Source organism: Paramisgurnus dabryanus, chromosome 1 (assembly GCF_030506205.2).
Source record: "Paramisgurnus dabryanus chromosome 1, PD_genome_1.1, whole genome shotgun sequence".
Taxonomy (NCBI): Eukaryota; Metazoa; Chordata; class Actinopteri; order Cypriniformes; family Cobitidae; genus Paramisgurnus; species Paramisgurnus dabryanus.
Window position 1 is genome coordinate 30,006,144 of NC_133337.1, and position 22,417 is coordinate 30,028,560.

Consider the following 22,417-nt stretch of genomic DNA (forward strand, 5'->3'; position numbering starts at 1 on the left):
ATTAGTATATAAATTATTAATATTGTAAAAATGCTAATATTTGACCCTGCCTGTAAAAACCCAGCTAAAGTCTTACTGTTTTCTACCTAAAATCATCTTCTGTCAACATTCTGTGAAATATAACCTTGATATTTTTAATATACATTTAATAATAATAAGTATTGGGTTTGATTATATTTCATGTTTCAGTTACAAAAAATATTGCATGGTATAAATCTTTAAGTATAAATGTTTAACTCTCATATTAGACACATGTATTTATGAATTTAATCCAAAGTGACTTAAAGTGCATTACATGCTATACATTTTATCAATAGGTGCGCTGTAAAAAAAAAATCCTTGTTGCACTTACATTTTTAAGTTTAATCAACTTAAATTTACAATTAATTTCAACTTGGATTAGTGAGGAGTTGCTATAAATTATATAAATAAAGTTGAATTAGCTTAAGTTATTTTAACTTTAATTTTATAATTTATTGCCACTCCTCACTAGTCAATAAAGTTGAAATTAATTGTACAATGTAAAAAGTAAACGTTGGATCAACTTATAAAATTACTTGAAATAGTAACGCCTATAAAGGAGTTTTAACTTTAAGTGAAAAATTTAAGTTAAAGATGTTTAAATATTTTAGGTGTTACCATTTATTTATATTCCACCTTAATTTTTTCACTTAAAGTAAGGAAATGTATGTTTTAAAAAAATTGTAGGTGTTAACAATTAAATTATTAAATTATTAGCAATTTGCAGTTAATGTGAAATATAATAGCTGAGATAAACTTTTAAAAAATGCTGGGATTTTTTTAACCATCATTGGGTTAAAATTGTATCTTTTTTTGTAATTCAACCTATGTTGAGTTGCTTTAACCCAAAATGCTGGGTTGTTTTAACCCATTCTTTTGGTCAAATGGATTTGTTTATAAACACCACATGTTCTGTCAACAGGTCGTCCAAGAAAATCAGAAAACACAGAAGTCAGTCGCCTTGTCGCGATGTGTCACCTGTGCCATCACATTTCTCAGAACCGGTGTCACTCTTGCAGCGACGGGTAACACTGCATCACTTGCCTCAATTTATCGCCACAAATACGTTTTTTTTATCACAACAGTAAAATACAAAATAAAAGTTTATGAAGCAAGTGAATGGCAAGTGGAAGGGCTGTAACTGCTATCTCATCTATATCATTAAGTTTTTTTCTTGTTCTGTATACATAAAGTCATTCTTTCGAGTTGCTTTTATTGACATATTGTTAAGAAGTAACTTTAGGGAGGGAAATGGGAAATTAACAAACCATCTTAACATTTTGTGTAAAGCATACCAACAAAACGGATAAAGCTAAAGGGAAGCAAACTTTTATAGCATAAGTTGTGTGGCTTTATTATACTGCATGGTACTCGTTTAACCCCACTCATAAAATATTGTCCCAAACCTCTTGGTTTTGCCTAGATGGGATACAGCTACAGCCTAAATCTGTGAAATGTAAGTTCAGGTCTAGGTTTAACTAATATTTGGCCTTTGCTGTATCCCTTCTAGCCACCACCAGACCTCTTGAATAATAAATACACCTGCTTGTATCACATAGGATGTAATTGCCAGCCTTCCACGCTTACCTGGTGTCAGGGAACCAATCAGGGATGAAGATGACGATGATGATGTTCGGAGTCACAAGAGCTTGCCAGCATTGACTGCATTGACCCTCCAATCAAAACAGATAAGATCACACAAAGTCATTGCTGGTTTACCCCCCATCATAACCTCCAGGTACTTAATACTTGTTTCATTTGTTTCAAGTCCAGTTAACATATATTACAATTCTTCAGACTCATTGATTATAAATGTACTTATATACTGAACTGAGGTCAGATAATGCTGGTGTGATTGCAGGTGTAGTTTGATTGTGAAAGGCACTGGGTGTAAAACTGGCTTCAAGCTGCCACCAATTACCAAATCCAAGAAGTTTTGGATGGAAACGGACCTCCAGAGACCTCCTTGCAGGGCTGGATGCAGGTATTGGCTCCTTAAATTTGAATGATTTTGCATTACCAGCAAAAATAAATCAAACCTATCCTACCTGAGAGCCCAGCCTGCCATTTTTTCAAGTTTGAGATACCAAAACAAAAATTGGTATTTATTATTAATAAAAAATTGTAAATAGGTTTTATAGAATAAGTGACACATGCCATAAATGTTTTTATAATACATAATGTCCCCAGACGCAAAAATATTTGACCCACACATTTTTTTTCTGCGTATTATAAGCTAAACAATGAAAAAATCATCTTATCATGCACTTTCTTGAAGTACATTATATCGTGCTATATAAAAAAAATGAATCATGTAACAGTAAACATAAAACTGTAAGGTCATAGATTAAATCAGTAGGAGAGCCTTGCAATGAAAACAGACTTAACATTCACTGCCTTTCACTGTCTTTCATATTCGTCACTTTGTAGGCAGGAGAGACCATTATTTTTTTGCGTGACTCGACTTCTTGTTGCATTTAGGGAGTTTGTTCATTAAATTCACTGAGCAGAAATGAAAAGGCAGTCGATATCTCACCCAGCAGATATGTGCGGAGTCATTTTCTGCTTATTAATGATTTAAAGCTTGGTTAGTTTCAGGAATCACGTGGGAAAGTAGTTTTTCTGCATCCCTCATTTATTTTAGGCTGAGAGAGAGAGAGAGAGAGAGAGAGAGAGAGAGAGAGAGAGAGAGAGAGAGAGAGAGAGAGAGAGAGAGAGAGAGAGAGAGAGAGAGAGAGAGAGAGAGAGAGAGAGAGAGAGAGAGAGAGAGAGAGAGAGAGAGAGAGAGAGAGAGAGAGATTTCTTACTATCAGCCCTACAGCTGAGCTCATAAAATAAAATTACAGTCTCTCAATAAAGTTGAATTAAAGTGAGGTTGTGAAGCATGAGGTGTGTTTGAGGAGCATCACTTTTGTGCTTGTTATTTAATTAAAGAGCAGTGAGTTTCAGTATGTCTCCCTCATCAATCTGAGTTTGTTATAGAAAAGATTATTGGATCTTAATGTGACTGAAATCCTGATAAACATCCTCGGGTTTGAGGGGTTTTAGTGTGTTGCTATGAGGTTGCTAGGGTGTTGTTGTATGGTTTACAAAGTATACGGAGTGATTTTTAGTGTGTCGCTATGAGGTTGCTAGGGTGTTGTTGTATGGTTTACAAAGTATACGGAGTGATTTTTAGTGTGTCGCTATGAGGTTGCTAGGGGGTTGCTGTATGGTTTACAAAGTATACGGAGTGATTTTTAGTTTGTCGCTATGAGGTTGCTAGGGTGTTGTTGTATGGTTTACAAAGTATACGGAGTGATTTTTAGTTTGTCGCTATGAGGTTGCTAGGGTGTTGTTGTATGGTTTACAAAGTATACGGAGTGATTTTTAGTGTGTCGCTATGAGGTTGCTAGGGTGTTGTTGTATGGTTAATAAAGTTTTTAGGGGTTTTTAGTGTGTTGGTATGAGGTTGCTAGGGTGTTGTTGTATGGTTTACAAAGTATACGGAGTGATTTTTAGTTTGTCGCTATGAGGTTGCTAGGGTGTTGTTGTATGGTTTACAAAGTATACGGAGTGATTTTTAGTGTGTCGCTATGAGGTTGCTAGGGTGTTGTTGTATGGTTTACAAAGTATACGGAGTGATTTTTAGTTTGTCGCTATGAGGTTGCTAGGGTGTTGTTGTATGGTTTACAAAGTATACGGAGTGATTTTTAGTGTGTCGCTATGAGGTTGCTAGGGTGTTGTTGTATGGTTTACAAAGTATACGGAGTGATTTTTAGTTTGTCGCTATGAGGTTGCTAGGGTGTTGTTGTATGGTTTACAAAGTATATGGAGTGATTTTTAGTGTGTCGCTATGAGGTTCCTAGGGGGTTGCTGTATGGTTTACAAAGTATATGTAGTGATTTTTAGTTTGTCGCTATGAGGTTGCTAGGGGGTTGCTGTATGGTTTACAAAGTATACGGAGTGATTTTTAGTGTGTTGGTATGAGGTTGCTAGGGTGTTGTTGTATGGTATACAAAGTATACGGAGTGATTTTTAGTGTGTCGCTATGAGGTTGCTAGGCTGTTGTTGTATGGTTAATAAAGTTTTTAGAGGTTTTTAGTGTGTCGCTATGAGGTTGCTAGGGTGTTGTTGTATGGTTTACAAAGTATACAGAGTGATTTTTAGTGTGTCGCTATGAGGTTGCTAGGGTGTTGTTGTATGGTTAACAAAGCATACGGAGTGATTTTTAGTGTGTCGCTATGAGGTTGCTAGGGGGTTGCTGTATGGTTTACAAAGTATACGGAGTGATTTTTAGTGTGTCGCTATGAGGTTGCTAGGGTGTTGTTGTATGGTTTACAAAGTATACGGAGTGATTTTTAGTGTGTCACTATGAGGTTGCTAGGGTGTTGTTGTATGGTTTACAAAGTATACGGAGTGATTTTTAGTGTGTCGCTATGAGGTTGCTAGGGTGTTGTTGTATGGTTTACAAAGTATATGGAGTGATTTTTAGTGTGTCGCTATGAGGTTCCTAGGGGGTTGCTGTATGGTTTACAAAGTATATGTAGTGATTTTTTGTTTGTCGCTATGAGGTTGCTAGGGGGTTGCTGTATGGTTTACAAAGTATACGGAGTGATTTTTAGTGTGTTGGTATGAGGTTGCTAGGGTGTTGTTGTATGGTTTACAAAGTATACGGAGTGATTTTTAGTGTGTCGCTATGAGGTTGCTAGGGTGTTGTTGTATGGTTAATAAAGTTTTTAGGGGTTTTTAGTGTGTTGGTATGAGGTTGCTAGGGTGTTGTTGTATGGTTTACAAAGTATACAGAGTGATTTTTAGTTTGTCGCTATGAGGTTGCTAGGGTGTTGTTGTATGGTTTACAAAGTATACGTAGTGATTTTTAGTGTGTCGCTATGAGGTTGCTAGGGTGTTGTTGTATGGTTTACAAAGTATACAGAGGATTTTTAGTGTGTCGCAATGAGGTTGCTAGGGTGTTGTTGTATGGTTAATAAAGTTTTTAGGGGTTTTTAGTGTGTTGGTATGAGGTTGCTAGGGTGTTGTTGTATGGTTTACAAAGTATACGGAGTGATTTTTAGTTTGTCGCTATGAGGTTGCTAGGGTGTTGTTGTATATGGTTTACAAAGTATACGGAGTGATTTTTTGTGTGTCACTATGAGGTTGCTAGGGTGTTGTTGTATGGTTTACAAAGTATACGGAGTGATTTTTAGTGTGTCGCTATGAGGTTGCTAGGGTGTTGTTGTATGGTTTACAAAGTATACGGAGTGATTTTTAGTGTGTCGCTATGAGGTTGCTAGGGTGTTGTTGTATGGTTTACAAAGTATATGGAGTGATTTTTAGTGTGTCGCTATGAGGTTCCTAGGGGGTTGCTGTATGGTTTACAAAGTATATGTAGTGATTTTTTGTTTGTCGCTATGAGGTTGCTAGGGGGTTGCTGTATGGTTTACAAAGTATACGGAGTGATTTTTAGTGTGTTGGTATGAGGTTGCTAGGGTGTTGTTGTATGGTTTACAAAGTATACGGAGTGATTTTTAGTGTGTCGCTATGAGGTTGCTAGGGTGTTGTTGTATGGTTAATAAAGTTTTTAGGGGTTTTTAGTGTGTTGGTATGAGGTTGCTAGGGTGTTGTTGTATGGTTTACAAAGTATACAGAGTGATTTTTAGTTTGTCGCTATGAGGTTGCTAGGGTGTTGTTGTATGGTTTACAAAGTATACGGAGTGATTTTTAGTGTGTCGCTATGAGGTTGCTAGGGTGTTGTTGTATGGTTTACAAAGTATACGGAGTGATTTTTAGTGTGTCGCTATGAGGTTGCTAGGGTGTTGTTGTATGGTTTACAAAGTATACAGAAGATTTTTAGTGTGTCGCTATGAGGTTGCTAGGGTGTTGTTGTATGGTTAATAAAGTTTTTAGGGGTTTTTAGTGTGTTGGTATGAGGTTGCTAGGGTGTTGTTGTATGGTTTACAAAGTATACAGAGTGATTTTTAGTTTGTCGCTATGAGGTTGCTAGGGTGTTGTTGTATGGTTTACAAAGTATACGGAGTGATTTTTAGTGTGTCGCTATGAGGTTGCTAGGGTGTTGTTGTATGGTTTACAAAGTATACAGAGGATTTTTAGTGTGTCGCAATGAGGTTGCTAGGGTGTTGTTGTATGGTTAATAAAGTTTTTAGGGGTTTTTAGTGTGTTGGTATGAGGTTGCTAGGGTGTTGTTGTATGGTTTACAAAGTATACGGAGTGATTTTTAGTTTGTCGCTATGAGGTTGCTAGGGTGTTGTTGTATATGGTTTACAAAGTATACGGAGTGATTTTTTGTGTGTCACTATGAGGTTGCTAGGGTGTTGTTGTATGGTTTACAAAGTATACGGAGTGATTTTTAGTGTGTCGCTATGAGGTTGCTAGGGTGTTGTTGTATGGTTTACAAAGTATACGGAGTGATTTTTAGTGTGTCGCTATGAGGTTGCTAGGGTGTTGTTGTATGGTTTACAAAGTATATGGAGTGATTTTTAGTGTGTCGCTATGAGGTTCCTAGGGGGTTGCTGTATGGTTTACAAAGTATATGTAGTGATTTTTTGTTTGTCGCTATGAGGTTGCTAGGGGGTTGCTGTATGGTTTACAAAGTATACGGAGTGATTTTTAGTGTGTTGGTATGAGGTTGCTAGGGTGTTGTTGTATGGTTTACAAAGTATACGGAGTGATTTTTAGTGTGTCGCTATGAGGTTGCTAGGGTGTTGTTGTATGGTTAATAAAGTTTTTAGGGGTTTTTAGTGTGTTGGTATGAGGTTGCTAGGGTGTTGTTGTATGGTTTACAAAGTATACAGAGTGATTTTTAGTTTGTCGCTATGAGGTTGCTAGGGTGTTGTTGTATGGTTTACAAAGTATACGGAGTGATTTTTAGTGTGTCGCTATGAGGTTGCTAGGGTGTTGTTGTATGGTTTACAAAGTATACGGAGTGATTTTTAGTGTGTCGCTATGAGGTTGCTAGGGTGTTGTTGTATGGTTTACAAAGTATACAGAAGATTTTTAGTGTGTCGCTATGAGGTTGCTAGGGTGTTGTTGTATGGTTAATAAAGTTTTTAGGGGTTTTTAGTGTGTTGGTATGAGGTTGCTAGGGTGTTGTTGTATGGTTTACAAAGTATACAGAGTGATTTTTAGTTTGTCGCTATGAGGTTGCTAGGGTGTTGTTGTATGGTTTACAAAGTATACGGAGTGATTTTTAGTGTGTCGCTATGAGGTTGCTAGGGTGTTGTTGTATGGTTTACAAAGTATACAGAAGATTTTTAGTGTGTCGCTATGAGGTTGCTAGGGTGTTGTTGTATGGTTAATAAAGTTTTTAGGGGTTTTTAGTGTGTTGGTATGAGGTTGCTAGGGTGTTGTTGTATGGTTTACAAAGTATACGGAGTGATTTTTAGTTTGTCGCTATGAGGTTGCTAGGGTGTTGTTGTATGGTTTACAAAGCATACAGAGTGATTTTTAGTGTGTCGCTATGAGGTTGCTAGGGTGTTGTTGTATGGTTTACAAAGTATACGGAGTGATTTTTAGTCTGTCACTATGAGGTTGCTAGGGTGTTGTTGTATGGTTTACAAAGTATACGGAGTGATTTTTAGTTTGTCGCTATGAGGTTGCTAGGGTGTTGTTGTATGGTTTACAAAGTATATGGAGTGATTTTTAGTGTGTCGCTATGAGGTTCCTAGGGGGTTGCTGTATGGTTTACAAAGTATATGTAGTGATTTTTAGTTTGTCGCTATGAGGTTGCTAGGGGGTTGCTGTATGGTTTACAAAGTATACGGAGTGATTTTTAGTGTGTTGGTATGAGGTTGCTAGGGTGTTGTTGTATGGTATACAAAGTATACGGAGTGATTTTTAGTGTGTCGCTATGAGGTTGCTAGGCTGTTGTTGTATGGTTAATAAAGTTTTTAGGGGTTTTTAGTGTGTCGCTATGAGGTTGCTAGGGTGTTGTTGTATGGTTTACAAAGTATACAGAGTGATTTTTAGTGTGTCGCTATGAGGTTGCTAGGGTGTTGTTGTATGGTTAACAAAGCATACGGAGTGATTTTTAGTGTGTCGCTATGAGGTTGCTAGGGGGTTGCTGTATGGTTTACAAAGTATACGGAGTGATTTTTAGTGTGTCGCTATGAGGTTGCTAGGGTGTTGTTGTATGGTTTACAAAGTATACGGAGTGATTTTTAGTGTGTCACTATGAGGTTGCTAGGGTGTTGTTGTATGGTTTACAAAGTATACGGAGTGATTTTTAGTGTGTCGCTATGAGGTTGCTAGGGTGTTGTTGTATGGTTTACAAAGTATATGGAGTGATTTTTAGTGTGTCGCTATGAGGTTCCTAGGGGGTTGCTGTATGGTTTACAAAGTATATGTAGTGATTTTTTGTTTGTCGCTATGAGGTTGCTAGGGGGTTGCTGTATGGTTTACAAAGTATACGGAGTGATTTTTAGTGTGTTGGTATGAGGTTGCTAGGGTGTTGTTGTATGGTTTACAAAGTATACGGAGTGATTTTTAGTGTGTCGCTATGAGGTTGCTAGGGTGTTGTTGTATGGTTAATAAAGTTTTTAGGGGTTTTTAGTGTGTTGGTATGAGGTTGCTAGGGTGTTGTTGTATGGTTTACAAAGTATACAGAGTGATTTTTAGTTTGTCGCTATGAGGTTGCTAGGGTGTTGTTGTATGGTTTACAAAGTATACGTAGTGATTTTTAGTGTGTCGCTATGAGGTTGCTAGGGTGTTGTTGTATGGTTTACAAAGTATACAGAGGATTTTTAGTGTGTCGCAATGAGGTTGCTAGGGTGTTGTTGTATGGTTAATAAAGTTTTTAGGGGTTTTTAGTGTGTTGGTATGAGGTTGCTAGGGTGTTGTTGTATGGTTTACAAAGTATACGGAGTGATTTTTAGTTTGTCGCTATGAGGTTGCTAGGGTGTTGTTGTATGGTTTACAAAGCATACAGAGTGATTTTTAGTGTGTCGCTATGAGGTTGCTAGGGTGTTGTTGTATGGTTTACAAAGTATACGGAGTGATTTTTAGTGTGTCGCTATGAGGTTGCTAGGGTGTTGTTGTATGGTTTACAAAGTATACGGAGTGATTTTTTGTGTGTCACTATGAGGTTGCTAGGGTGTTGTTGTATGGTTTACAAAGTATACGGAGTGATTTTTAGTGTGTCGCTATGAGGTTGCTAGGGTGTTGTTGTATGGTTTACAAAGTATACGGAGTGATTTTTAGTGTGTCGCTATGAGGTTGCTAGGGTGTTGTTGTATGGTTTACAAAGTATATGGAGTGATTTTTAGTGTGTCGCTATGAGGTTCCTAGGGGGTTGCTGTATGGTTTACAAAGTATATGTAGTGATTTTTTGTTTGTCGCTATGAGGTTGCTAGGGGGTTGCTGTATGGTTTACAAAGTATACGGAGTGATTTTTAGTGTGTTGGTATGAGGTTGCTAGGGTGTTGTTGTATGGTTTACAAAGTATACGGAGTGATTTTTAGTGTGTCGCTATGAGGTTGCTAGGGTGTTGTTGTATGGTTAATAAAGTTTTTAGGGGTTTTTAGTGTGTTGGTATGAGGTTGCTAGGGTGTTGTTGTATGGTTTACAAAGTATACAGAGTGATTTTTAGTTTGTCGCTATGAGGTTGCTAGGGTGTTGTTGTATGGTTTACAAAGTATACGGAGTGATTTTTAGTGTGTCGCTATGAGGTTGCTAGGGTGTTGTTGTATGGTTTACAAAGTATACAGAGGATTTTTAGTGTGTCGCAATGAGGTTGCTAGGGTGTTGTTGTATGGTTAATAAAGTTTTTAGGGGTTTTTAGTGTGTTGGTATGAGGTTGCTAGGGTGTTGTTGTATGGTTTACAAAGTATACGGAGTGATTTTTAGTTTGTCGCTATGAGGTTGCTAGGGTGTTGTTGTATGGTTTACAAAGTATACAGAGTGATTTTTAGTGTGTCGCTATGAGGTTGCTAGGGTGTTGTTGTATGGTTTACAAAGTATACGGAGTGATTTTTTGTGTGTCACTATGAGGTTGCTAGGGTGTTGTTGTATGGTTTACAAAGTATACAGAGTGATTTTTAGTGTGTCGCTATGAGGTTGCTAGGGTGTTGTTGTATGGTTTACAAAGTATACAGAGTGATTTTTAGTGTGTCGCTATGAGGTTGCTAGGGTGTTGTTGTATGGTTTACAAAGTATATGGAGTGATTTTTAGTGTGTCGCTATGAGGTTCCTAGGGGGTTGCTGTATGGTTTACAAAGTATATGTAGTGATTTTTAGTTTGTTGCTATGAGGTTGCTAGGGTGTTGCTGTATGGTTTACAAAGTATACAGAGTGATTCTTAGTGTGTCGCTATGAGGTTGCTAGGGTGTTGCTATATGGTTTACAAATTATTCAGAGTGATTTTTAGTGTGTTGCTATGAGGTTGCTAGGGTTTTGCTGTATGGTTTACAAAGTATACGGAGTGATTTTTAGTGTGTTGCTATGAGGTTGCTAGGGTGTTGCTATATGGTTTACAAACAAAGAGAGTGATTTATGCTTGTTGCTATGAGGTTGCTAGGGTGCTGTTGTATGGTAAATAAAGTTTTTGAGGCATTTTAAGTGTGTTGCTATGAGGTTGCTAGGGTGTTGCTGTATGGTTGATATTGTAAGTGGCTTTCAATATGTTGCTATGAGGCTGCTAGTGTGCGTCTGTATGTTTAATACAGCTTTGAGAGGTTTTTAGTGTGTTGCTATGAGGTTGCTAGGGTGCTGCTCTGTGGTTTTTGAAATATTGTGAATAACCTTCAATATGTTGCTATGAAGTTACTAGGGTGTGTCTATATATTTAATACAGTTTTGATTGTTTTTTTATTGTGTTGCTGTGAGGTTGCTAGGGTGTTGTTGTATGGTTGACAAAGATTTTTGAGGTTTTTTAGTGTGCTGCTATGAGGTTGCTAGGGTGTTGTTGTATGGTTAATAACGTTTTTGAGAGGTTTTTAGTGTGTTGCTATGAGGTTGCTAGGGTCCTGGTCTATGTTTTTTAAAATATTGTGAATAGCTTTCAATATGTTGCTATAAAGTTACTAGGGTGTGTTTTTATATTTAATACAGTTTTGATTGTTTTTTATTGTGTTGCTATGAGGTTGCTAGGGTGTTGTTGTATGGTTGACAAAGTTTTTTTGAGGTTTTTTAGTGTGCTGCTATGAGGTTGCTAGGGTGTAGCTGTATATTTAACACATTTTGAGAGGTTTTAAGTGTGTTGCTATAAGTTTGCTATGGTGTAGCTGTATGGTTAATAACATTTTATGAGGGCTTGTAGTGTGCTGTTGTGAGGATGTTAGGGTGCTGCGATATGGTTTTTAAAATATTGTGAATGGCTTTCAACATGTTGCTATGAGGTTTCTAGGGTGTGTATGTTTAATACATTTTGAGGGGGTTTTAGTGTGTTGCTATGAGGTGGCAAGGGTGTTGTTATGTGGTTGCTAAACTTTTATGAGGGTTTTTTAGTGTGTTGCTAGGTGTTGTTGGTGGTTGGTAACTGGCTTTAGTGAAAAAGTTAAAATTATGGATGCATACACTTTAATTTCAACACTGACATGCCATAGATCACATTCCCAATATTAAGAATGAACAATGGTAAAGATGAGATTAGTACATTCACCTCAGTGTTTGTCATGCAATATGTATGTATTATAATCTGTTCCCCTCTGTTTTTTCAACATCAATTTTTTTCCTTTTTTATAAAAGGCCTGAGAAAAGGGAATTCAATTCAAAACCCACTCATGCATTCATCCATCCGAAAATTGTTCCTGTCAACCAGACAGCTTTGTCTGTCAAGGTGCACAATGTTGAAGAAAATGAGCCCTGCATAGCCACTGCCGGAGCCTCTGGAGTGTCTCCGAGATCTCGCCTAACTTTCCAAAGTCCTGTAGTGCAGGCAGTGTATCCTATCAGTCCTCATGACGTACAGCAGATGAGGCAGGCTGACATAGCGTGCCAGCCCCTGAGGTCTGTGCTGAAGAAAGCTCATGCATCAAACGGCCGAGTGTTTGACTGCCCGCTGGCGACCCACCTGTTGGAGCCCTTTTCTGGGTTTCAGGAGCATCTCTGTCGCCAAATCCTCCACTCTCCTCTTCCTTATCGCACGGCTCTACCGCAGCCCCGCGTTCCTTGTCGACAGGATCAGGTGGATCTGTTGTCTGCATGCAGGGGTCCGTACAACTCACTGATGGAACGCACTGTGGAGCTTTGCAACTCTCAGGGACAGAAGTTTCCCAAGATAACCATGACCTGCCCAACACCTTCCCCGAAACGCCTGTGCCGCACAGGGATGAGACATGCGGCTTGAGTAAAGAAAGCAGCAAGATTTATGTTTAGTTGACTTTTCAAATCTTGATTTTTACATTTGTACAAAAGGACTTACAGTGCATTCAAACTATAGTTTTTGTATGTGCATTTCCTGGGAATCGAACCCATGACCATGGCATTGCTACTTTAGCTGAAATTCTTGACATAGTCAAAATTAATTGACTTACGCTTACAAAAAAGGTGCTTCAAAAACTTTGAAACTTTTAAACTGGAGCTCATGTGCCTTTTCTGTACACAGTTTTGTGTAGTCAAGACACGGCTGTATGACATGTCATCATTCATCTGGTTGCCATGGAAACGCAAAGGATCATTAAGCCATGTCGAAGCTGGACCCTGGGGTCTGTACTGTTCCAGAGGAAGTACAGGAAGTGCCTCAAAGGAGTTTTATAAATAATGCCATACATTTTCCAGGGTGTTGAGATCCGTATGAGTATATATTTTTGTCTCCTACTGAAATGAAATATAAGTTTCTTGCTTTACACTTTTTATTACACAGACGATTGTGAGATTTGTTCAAAATATTGTTTCAAAGCAAAGGACAGATTGCATGTTTTTGCTGAGACTAAGAAAACTGTTACGTCAGCGCTAGTTGCTAGGTGTTTTGCGATCTTATCACTTTTTTGCGCAGACTAAGAAAACTGTTACGTCAGCGCTAGTCGCTAGGTGTTTTGCGATCTTATCACTTTTTTGCGCAGACTAAGAAAACTGTTACGTCAGCGCTAGTCGCTAGGTGTTTTACGATATTAAAATTTTTTGTGCAGACTAAGAAAACGGTTACGTCAGCGCTAGTTGCTAGGTGTTTCGCAGTCTTATAACTTTTTGCTGAGATTAAGAAAATGGTTACGTCAGCGCCAGTCGCTAAATGTTTCGTGGTCTTATCACTTTTTGCGCAGACTAAGAAAACGGTTACGTCAACTCTAGTTGCTAGGTGTCTCTCAATCTTATCAGTTTTTTGCTGAGACTAAAAAAAGGTTACGTCAGCGCTAGTCGCTAGGTGTTTCGCGGCCTTATCACTTTTTTGCTGAGACAAAAAAAAGGTTACGTCAGCACTTGTCACTAGTTGTTTTTCAATCTTATCACTTTTATGCTTAGACTAAAAAAGGTTATGTCAGATCTAGTCACTAGGTGTTTTGCGGTCTTATCACTTTTTGGCCAGACTAAGAAAATGGTTACGTCAGCGCTAGTCATTAGGTGTTTCGCGGTCTTACCACTTTTTTGCTGAGACTAAAAAAAGGTTACGTCAGCGTTTGTCGCTACTGTAGGTGTTTCGCGGTCTTATTACTTTTTGCGCAGACGAAGAAAACGGTTATGTCAACTCTAGTCGCTAGGTGTTTCGCGGTCTAATCACTTTTTTGCTGAGACAAAAAAAACAGGTTACGTCAGCGCTTGTCGCTAGGTATTTTGCGGTCTTATCACTTTTTTGCTTAGACTAAAAAAGGTTATGTCAGATCTAGTCACTAGGTGTTTTGCGGTCTTATCACTTTTTGGCCAGACTGAGAAAATGGTTACGTCAGCGCTAGTCATTAGGTGTTTCGCGGTCTTATCACTTTTTTGCTGAGGCTAAAAAAAGATTACGTCAGCGTTTGAAACTAGGTGTTTCGCGGTCTTATTACTTTTTGCGAGACTAAGAAAATGCTTACGTCAACTCTAGTCGCTAGGTGTTTAGTGGTCTAATCACTTTTTTGCTGAGACAAAAAAACAGGATACGTCTGCGGTTGTCGCTAGTCATTTCGCGGTCTTATTACTTTTTGTGCAGACAAAGAAAACGGTTACGTCAACTCTAGTCGCAAGGTGTTTCGCGGTCTAATTACTTTATTGCTTAGACTAAAAAAGGTTATGTCAGCGCTAGTCACTAGGTGTTTTGCGGTCTTATCACTTTTTGGCCAGACTGAGAAAATGGTTACGTCAGTGTAGTCCTTAGGTGTTTCGCGGTCTAATCACTTTTTTGCTGAGACAAAAAAACAGGATACGTCAGCGGTTGTCGCTAGGTGTTTCGCAGTCTTATTACTTTTTGCGCAGACGAAGAAAACGGTTATGTCAACTTAAGTCGCAAGGTGTTTTGCGGTCTTATTACTTTATGCGCAGACGAAGAAAACGGTTATGTCAACTTAAGTCGCAAGGTGTTTTGCGGTCTTATTACTTTTTGCGCAGACTAAGAAAACGGTTACGTCAACTCTAGTCGCAAGGTGTTTCGCGGTCTAATTACTTTATTGCTTAGACTAAAAAAGGTTATGTCAGCGCTAGTCACTAGGTGTTTTGCGGTCTTATCACTTTTTGGCCAGACTAAGAAAACGGTTACGTCAACTCTAGTCGCAAGGTGTTTCGCGGTCTAATTACTTTATTGCTTAGACTAAAAAAGGTTATGTCAGCGCTAGTCACTAGGTGTTTCGCGGTCTAATCACTTTTTTGCTGAGACAAAAAAACAGGATACGTCAGCGGTTGTCGCAAGGTGTTTTGCGGTCTTATTACTTTTTGCGCAGACGAAGAAAACGGTTACGTCAACTCTAGTTGCTAGGTGTCTCTCAATCTTATCAGTTTTTTGCCAGACTGAGAAAATGGTTACGTCAGCGCTAGTCATTAGGTGTTTCGCGGTCTAATCACTTTTTTGCTGAGACAAAAAAACAGGATACGTCAGCGGTTGTCGCTAGGTGTTTCGCAGTCTTATTACTTTTTGCGCAGACGAAGAAAACGGTTATGTCAACTTAAGTCGCAAGGTGTTTTGCGGTCTTATTACTTTATGCGCAGACGAAGAAAACGGTTATGTCAACTTAAGTCGCAAGGTGTTTTGCGGTCTTATTACTTTTTGCGTAGACTAAGAAAACGGTTACGTCAACTCTAGTCGCTAGGTGTTTAGCGGTCTAATCACTTTTTTGCTGAGACTAAAAAAGGTTATGTCAGCGCTAGTCACTAGGTGTTTTGCGGTCTTATCACTTTTTGGCCAGACTGAGAAAATGGTTACGTCAGCGCCAGTCATACGGTGTTTCGCGGTCTAATCACTTTTTTGCTGAGACAAAAAAACAGGATACGTCAGCGGTTGTCGCTAGGTGTTTCGGAGTCTTATTACTTTTTGCGCAGACGAAGAAAACAGTTATGTCAACTTAAGTCGCAAGGTGTTTTGCGGTCTTATTACTTTATGCGCAGACGAAGAAAACGGTTACGTCAACTCTAGTCGCTAGGTGTTTTGCGGTCTAATCTCTTTTTTGCTGAGACAAAAAAAGGTTACGTCAGCGCTTGTCGCAAGGTGTTTTGCGGTCTTATAACTTTTTGCGCAGACTAAGAAAACGCTTACGTCAACTCTAGTTCGCTAGGTGTTTTGCGGTCTAATCACTTTTTTGCTGAGACTAAAAAAAGGTTACGTCAGCGCTAGTCATTAGGTGTTTCGCGGTCTAATCACTTTTTTGCTGAGACAAAAAAACAGGATACGTCAGCGGTTGTCGCTAGGTGTTTCGCGGTCTTATTACTTTTTGCGCAGACGAAGAAAACGGTTATGTAAACTTAAGTCGCAAGGTGTTTTGCGGTCCAGTAAAGACACGAAAGACTTTCTTTAAAGATAGTTAACCCAAAATTAAAATAAACATGTTGTTGTGAGCACGTATGATTTAATTTCCTCATTGAAACACAGATGTTCAACAGAATGTTAGTGATTGACAGCCTCAGTTCGATTCACTTTCAGTGTGTTATAATTGAAGAGTCCCTTTAATGAACCCTAATCAGGGTTAATGGCATATTTAATTTTATACTAAAATCTGTCCAGTGAGTGATTAGCCTGTTTAATAATTAAACACTACTGTCTTAAAGCATAACTTCACCCCGTTCCACACCCATAAGACCTTCATTTATCTTCGGGACACAAATTAAGATATTATTCAAGAGCTTTCTGAGTCCCTATAGACAGCAACGTAACTCACAATTTTTTATGAAGTGACAATAATACTTTTTGTGCTCATGAAGTCACCCTGCGTCCTAATTTGAATACTATCCATCCTAAATAAAATTCAAAATTAGAACTAGTGTGTCCCAAATCATAATATGTTGAGTATCCATAAAGATCCCAGATGGTTGCCCTGGCTAACATCTATGGAGTGGTTGATTGACGAATCTATGTATAAATATATCTATGGTCGACGCATGAGTGTTGCTTTCGTGAATATGCATCAGAGACTAAAGCTGCGTCCCAATTTGCTTACTATACCCTAAATAGTATGCACTATTTAGTTTTTGTGTACACACTTTTAAGTAGACAATGGTAACATTAAATCTTTACCTGAAAAGAAATACTATAGTTATGTTTCTCTTGAAATATATTTCACTGACCATAAAGTCATTACACAGCTAAACAACACTACAACCTATTGAGTGTACTGTATTTACATCCCTACAGTGTTGTTTTTATCCATTTAAAGCTGCCATGTTTCATTTAAAACTGTTTATTGCTTCATGTTTGTTTCACTTTTACGCAAGCTTGACAAATGTATGAATGGTTGATAATGATTATCTGTAAGTGACTCGTAAAATTGGAAGTTAAATATTCTTTATTTAATGAAACATTTTGTAATGATGAAACAGAAAATGGGAATTGTAATTGTTCACATTATTGTTAGAATTACAACAACGGTCCGATGACCAGCTTCAGATTTTGACCCAACACTGTGTTGTGTTGCAGAAATAAAACAAACTTGTTATTGCAGAAATTGATGATGTTATTGTAATTGAAATGTGAATAGATTTACAAATCTTTCTTAATACACCTTTAACACAGGGTCACAATCCCAGTATTCTTATCACTTTTAGATGAAGTACGCCATGCGTTAACTTCTCTGCTGACTCAGTGTGTAGATATAAGCATGTGGTTTGTTTCTCATGCGCTGTGTTTGTGTATGAGTGTAATGGCTCTCTGGTTTCACGCTCCGATTATCTGGTCAAGTTTTACCCAAGCTGATATTTTACCCCCCAGTCTCCCATTTCGGCACCGCTCTGCCCTATACTCTCCACTGATAGGAATTCCTTTCATTCCAACTGGGAATATCGGCAGGACGGGCTCCAGTGTAAAACACACATAAACAGCTGACAAATGTCATTAGCTAAAGTTGACTACTGTACTTCTTGGTATATAAAAGCTTAAAGGAACGGTGTTTAGTTATGAGGCACTAAACAGAACTGAAGTGTTTCTTGGCACATATACTAACATAGTAAAAATATCTGACCCGGTCTGTGAAATCCAGGCTGAAGTCTCATGATTTGGAGCTTCACATTGATTTCAGTCTTTGACATGATCTCACTCAGTCAATATTAAATATATCAAGGTTATATTTTCACAAAATATTCTTTACATTATTATATTATTTACCGATTTTTATGTAGAAATCTGTAAATCACAAAAAGTGACTTTAGCTGGGTTTTGTCACATAGGGAAATAGTTCACAACCTGTTATACAGTGCAGGGTATACCCATTTCTTTATTAGATGGCATGGGGTATACCCACTTCTAAATTTTAAACTTTGATTAATAATTGACATTTACACTCAGAAGTCAACACATACGGCAAAAAATATTTTAAAAATAAACAAAAATTGCCAAAAAATATATTTGCTGAAATAAAATAAAATATTATTTTGTATATTTTGAAATATATTTTAAAAGTAAATCAATTTTAAAGCATTAAAAAATATATTTAGCCCTCCATATATTTAAATCAAAGGAAATATATAAACGTCGCATTGGAATAAAAACTTTTTGTTACGAACCCGTAAACATAAGAGTTTTAAAAAAAGGTTAATATGAAATATATTTTTAACTTCAAAAAATATACTTTATAAATAAGCTTGTATTTAGCATATATTTAAAATATATTTAGGAAAAAAATCAATATGGGATGTAAACTTAGAAATGTATTTGCTTGCCCTTGAAATACCCAAATTCAAAAATATATTCAATTCTACAAAATGTATTTAGCTTATATTTAAAATATACTTTTGGCCAGAGAAATGTATTTTTTGTTGTATGGTAAGTTAAGAGACAATAGTGGGTCATTTTTGAGTGAACCAAATATGCAAGACTAGTCTTACATGTCACTGTTCATAACATATGGCATTCAACCTTAGTTGGGACACTTTAAAAAAAAAATAGGGGCAAAAATTAACCTGCTGTAATGGTATTTTAATATGCAATGGAATAATTTGACCACTAGAGGGTGCGATAAGACTTTTCCTGGGCAAACATCAAGGATCACATTGTGTAATGCTACTGGATAACCACAGTGTGAAAAGTGATGTCTGGAAGGGACATTTGCACAAAATTTGCTTTTACTGACCCTACAATAGGGTGGTCCTTATAATGGGTCAATTTTTTTATGTTCAACTCTCATCCCCTAAATGTGTTAGGACAGTGGTTCTCAAACTGGGGTCCCCAGTTTTATGACATTTTATAAAATACATTAATTTATCATAAATGTTGTGTAATTAAAAAATAATAATAATAGGCCTACTAACCAACATCACTACTTTGTATAATTTAATATGTTTTGTTTAATTAAAATGTTACATTTTAGAACTGTTTTTGTCATATATTTTCTTTGGAGGGGGGCCGCGAAGGAATGCACCGTATACAAAAGGGGCCGCACACAGAAAAAGTTTGAGAACCACTGTGTTAGGATATCAATAAAAACACACTGTGCAAAATTTTAAATTGTTCCTATCTACAGGTTGCTCAAAGCCTTTAAATACTTCAGAAATCACATATTTTTGCAAAAATGCACAACACACATAAAACTTGCTTCTTGGAGGGTAACTTTGTTCCAGGTGTTTCAGTCTCTTCTGATCCGAGTAAGCGGACTTGCTTCCCAGCTGAAAAAAACAGCATCAACTAGCATGGACCAGCATGGGAATTAGGCTGGTCTATGCTGGTTTACCTGGTGGTCACCAGCATACCAGCACCAAAACACAATGCTGGTCTTGCTGGTATGACCAGCATGGGATGCTGGTGCTAATGCTGGTTTGGTGCTGGTACAACATATGCTGGTCTTGCTGGTATGCTGTTTTTTCAGCAGGGTCATGTTGCTTCAGCCATTGTCTTGTGCTTCATTCACATTGAAGCTTTCTTGCTTTGAAAGACATATCACAACTAAAAATAGTTTTAATTGCATGGAGCATGGTCAAATAAGTCCATTGCTGCCATAAGTATATATTATTAAACAATTATACATGTTAGCACAAAGCATCACATAGGCAAACGTGTTAAACTTCAAAGGTCTTTAGCAACCTCTAAATATGAATTAAAATTTCGCCCAATTTTTTATTTTATTTATTCAAACATATTAATGGGGTGAGAGCACAAACTTTTAAAAGTTGAAAAATAAAGACCACCCTTCCCTACATGTTAAAAAAAACAATTTTTATTCTACACTGTGGAAATATGAGTTTTATTCTCATATAAAAATGCATGGATAAACAAAAGTTTTAAAAGCTCATTATGTAACAAATTATTATTGTTATTATTATTATTAAACTTTGCACATATCTTGTGTGTAATTTTTTTGCGTTCACACAAAAGCCATCATTTTCTCATCCTCAGGTTGTTTTAAATCTGTTGATGTTCTGATGAACACAAAAGAAGATAAAGCACAAAGCTGACGGTACCCACTGACTTCCATAATAGGAAAAAAATATTATGGAAGTATTGTTATAAATATATTTTGATAAATGATGGTAAGCTGGGTGCTTACCATCAATAATAATATACAATAATAATTTTTTTACAGCACCAAAAGTGGTTCTTTGCTAGTAATAATAGTATAACCATTTTTAGTGCCATATAGCAGTGGTTCCCAAACTTTTTCAGCGTGTGGCCCGCCTTGTGTACGGTGCATTCCTTCGCGGCCCCCAAAGAATGTGGCCCCCATTTGTGAGAAAAAATGTTCTAAAACTCAACATTTTAATAAAAAAAAAAAACATTAAATTATACAAGTAGTGCTTTTGGTTAGTAGCCTTATTTTTTAGGTTTAATTACACAGAATTTATGATAAATTAATGTATTTCATAAAATGTCATAAAGCTGGGGCCCCCCTGGCACCATCTCGCGGCCCCCCTGGGGGCCCCGACCCCTAGTTTGAAAACCACTGCCATATAGCACCGGTGAAGCATGTAGAACCATATGTGGTGCTATATGGCCCCTATATGGTTCTATACAGGTGCTTCACCGGTGCTATATGGCCCTACAAATGGTTCTTCTATGATTACGAGCAAAGAACCACTTTTGGTGCTATATAGCACCGTTTGTTTTTAGAGTGATCTTCTTTAGAAAAAAAGAAATTCATACAGATTTAAAACAACATAAGGATGAACAATTTTGGGTGAACTATTTCTTTAAATTCTTTAAAGATGACCTTTACAGTTTACATGCAAAACACATGAATACAAAATCATAATTACATCTTTAAAAATATGTTTGAATATAGGGAGAAGATCACTTCTGGTATATTACATTTTGAATGATAAAATAAATGATAGCAAATATATAAAATACTTATTTCTATATTTTTTGCTGTGATCATATTACTGGACTAAAGGCAAGGTTTTAAAACTAAAGGTTTAATGTAATAAGCAGACAATTACATATTTTGGGCTTTACATATAAAAAAACACATATAACAGATAGTCCCACCCCCAATCTTACATCACTGGTTTAGCCAATGTTGGGTTGGGCTTCCCGGACAAACATACTGTAGCAATGGATTGACAGCACAACACAACCACAATATTTACACTTTTAACCCAGTGGCTTACTTATAGTTGCATAAAATATATTTTAACATGAGCTCAATTTTGACAGTGTGTCTATATTGCGGCGCATATGGAAAACAGCTGCTGTACTCCTCTGACATGGAGGTCATTCACCTGCCTATCAGATTTCTAACGAAATGTTAGGATTACAGCCACCGTTGCTATTTCAGCTTCGGACCCGGCTCCAAAACTGGAAGGCCACTGGTTATATTCACCGGGGGCACACGCTCCAATTCACTTACAATAAGGTGTCAATCCTTTGCGAATGTGAACCGTACGCCCAATGTCATATGATCTTAGGCACGGCATGTGATTGTGTTTATACACAACTCCTATAGATTATTGCCTGTCTAAGATCGTCCAAGTCAATCGCGATCGAGCCTTCAACGCTATACAATGCCTTTCAGCTCCCTTCGGCTCAATCCTAAATTGACACGCACCCACGTGCATTAACAACACCTGTTCCCAGAATACAGCATCGTGCCATCTTTATCTCTCAACGGGAACGGCGCTGTCTTTTTGCACATAGTGAGATTTTGCCGTGTGCCAATACGTCCATGAAACTTTCTATATTTGACTGCAAGCGCAGCAGGGTCACAGATTACCACCTCGGGGTTCGGTATCAATTTATATCGATTACAACAGTGTCAAATATGTAACTCACATCGGTGGTGACTACAGGGGACTCCAGATGTACGTGTATTTTTAGGAACAGGTTATATTATAAAACCATTTAAGTGGAAAGCTTACCAGTGACGGGCACGCGAAAGTTTATTTAAAAACGAAATTTATAACGCCATAAAAAGTAATAGTGCGCTCATTAGGGATAAGGTTTGTTTGCAGTTGTTAAGGGTCATAAACATGTATAGTTGCTTCTCCGTTTACTGTTTAACCAGCACACAATCCCTCAGTGGCCTGAAGCGAGGTGAACCGGTTCATTTGGATGGGCCTGTATTTGAAATAGCATCATTCAGTAGGTTTCATAAAAGCCTTTGCCAAGCCTGCCGGTGTAGATCCCCCTTGTCCGTCAGCACGTACCAGACGCTTGTCTTTAAACAGCCGTGCCCTCTGTGACTTCCGCTGAGGCCCGATGATCTGCAGGCCAGAGAGCGCTGACCAAGCCTTTTATTTAGGGACGCACCTTGGCACATGCACGCTGGTTATTATTCGCCATATGAAAGATCCAAAATACTCAGCTTGAATAACCGGTGGGATATTTTGGACTGGATTGAGTTGTTCGGTGGTCAGCGGGCATCCAATCGGTGACAGCGAGGTGAGAAATCACATGGGCTTGGCGCATATGAGAGGCGTACAGCAG

General features: G+C 37.8%; 1 protein-coding gene across 1 annotated transcript; it reads left to right on the forward strand.

Moving 5' to 3' along the window:
• The first annotated feature begins 871 nt into the window (after positions 1–871).
• On the forward strand, positions 872–12,876 carry LOC135779400 (uncharacterized). The gene is made up of 4 exons (XM_065290126.2): positions 872–1,046; positions 1,581–1,759; positions 1,883–2,005; positions 11,701–12,876. The coding sequence occupies exons 1-4, from the start codon at positions 906–908 to the stop codon at positions 12,299–12,301; spliced, it is 1,044 nt and encodes a 347-aa protein (XP_065146198.2). The 5' UTR covers positions 872–905; the 3' UTR covers positions 12,302–12,876.
• Positions 12,877–22,417: the final 9,541 nt, after the last annotated feature.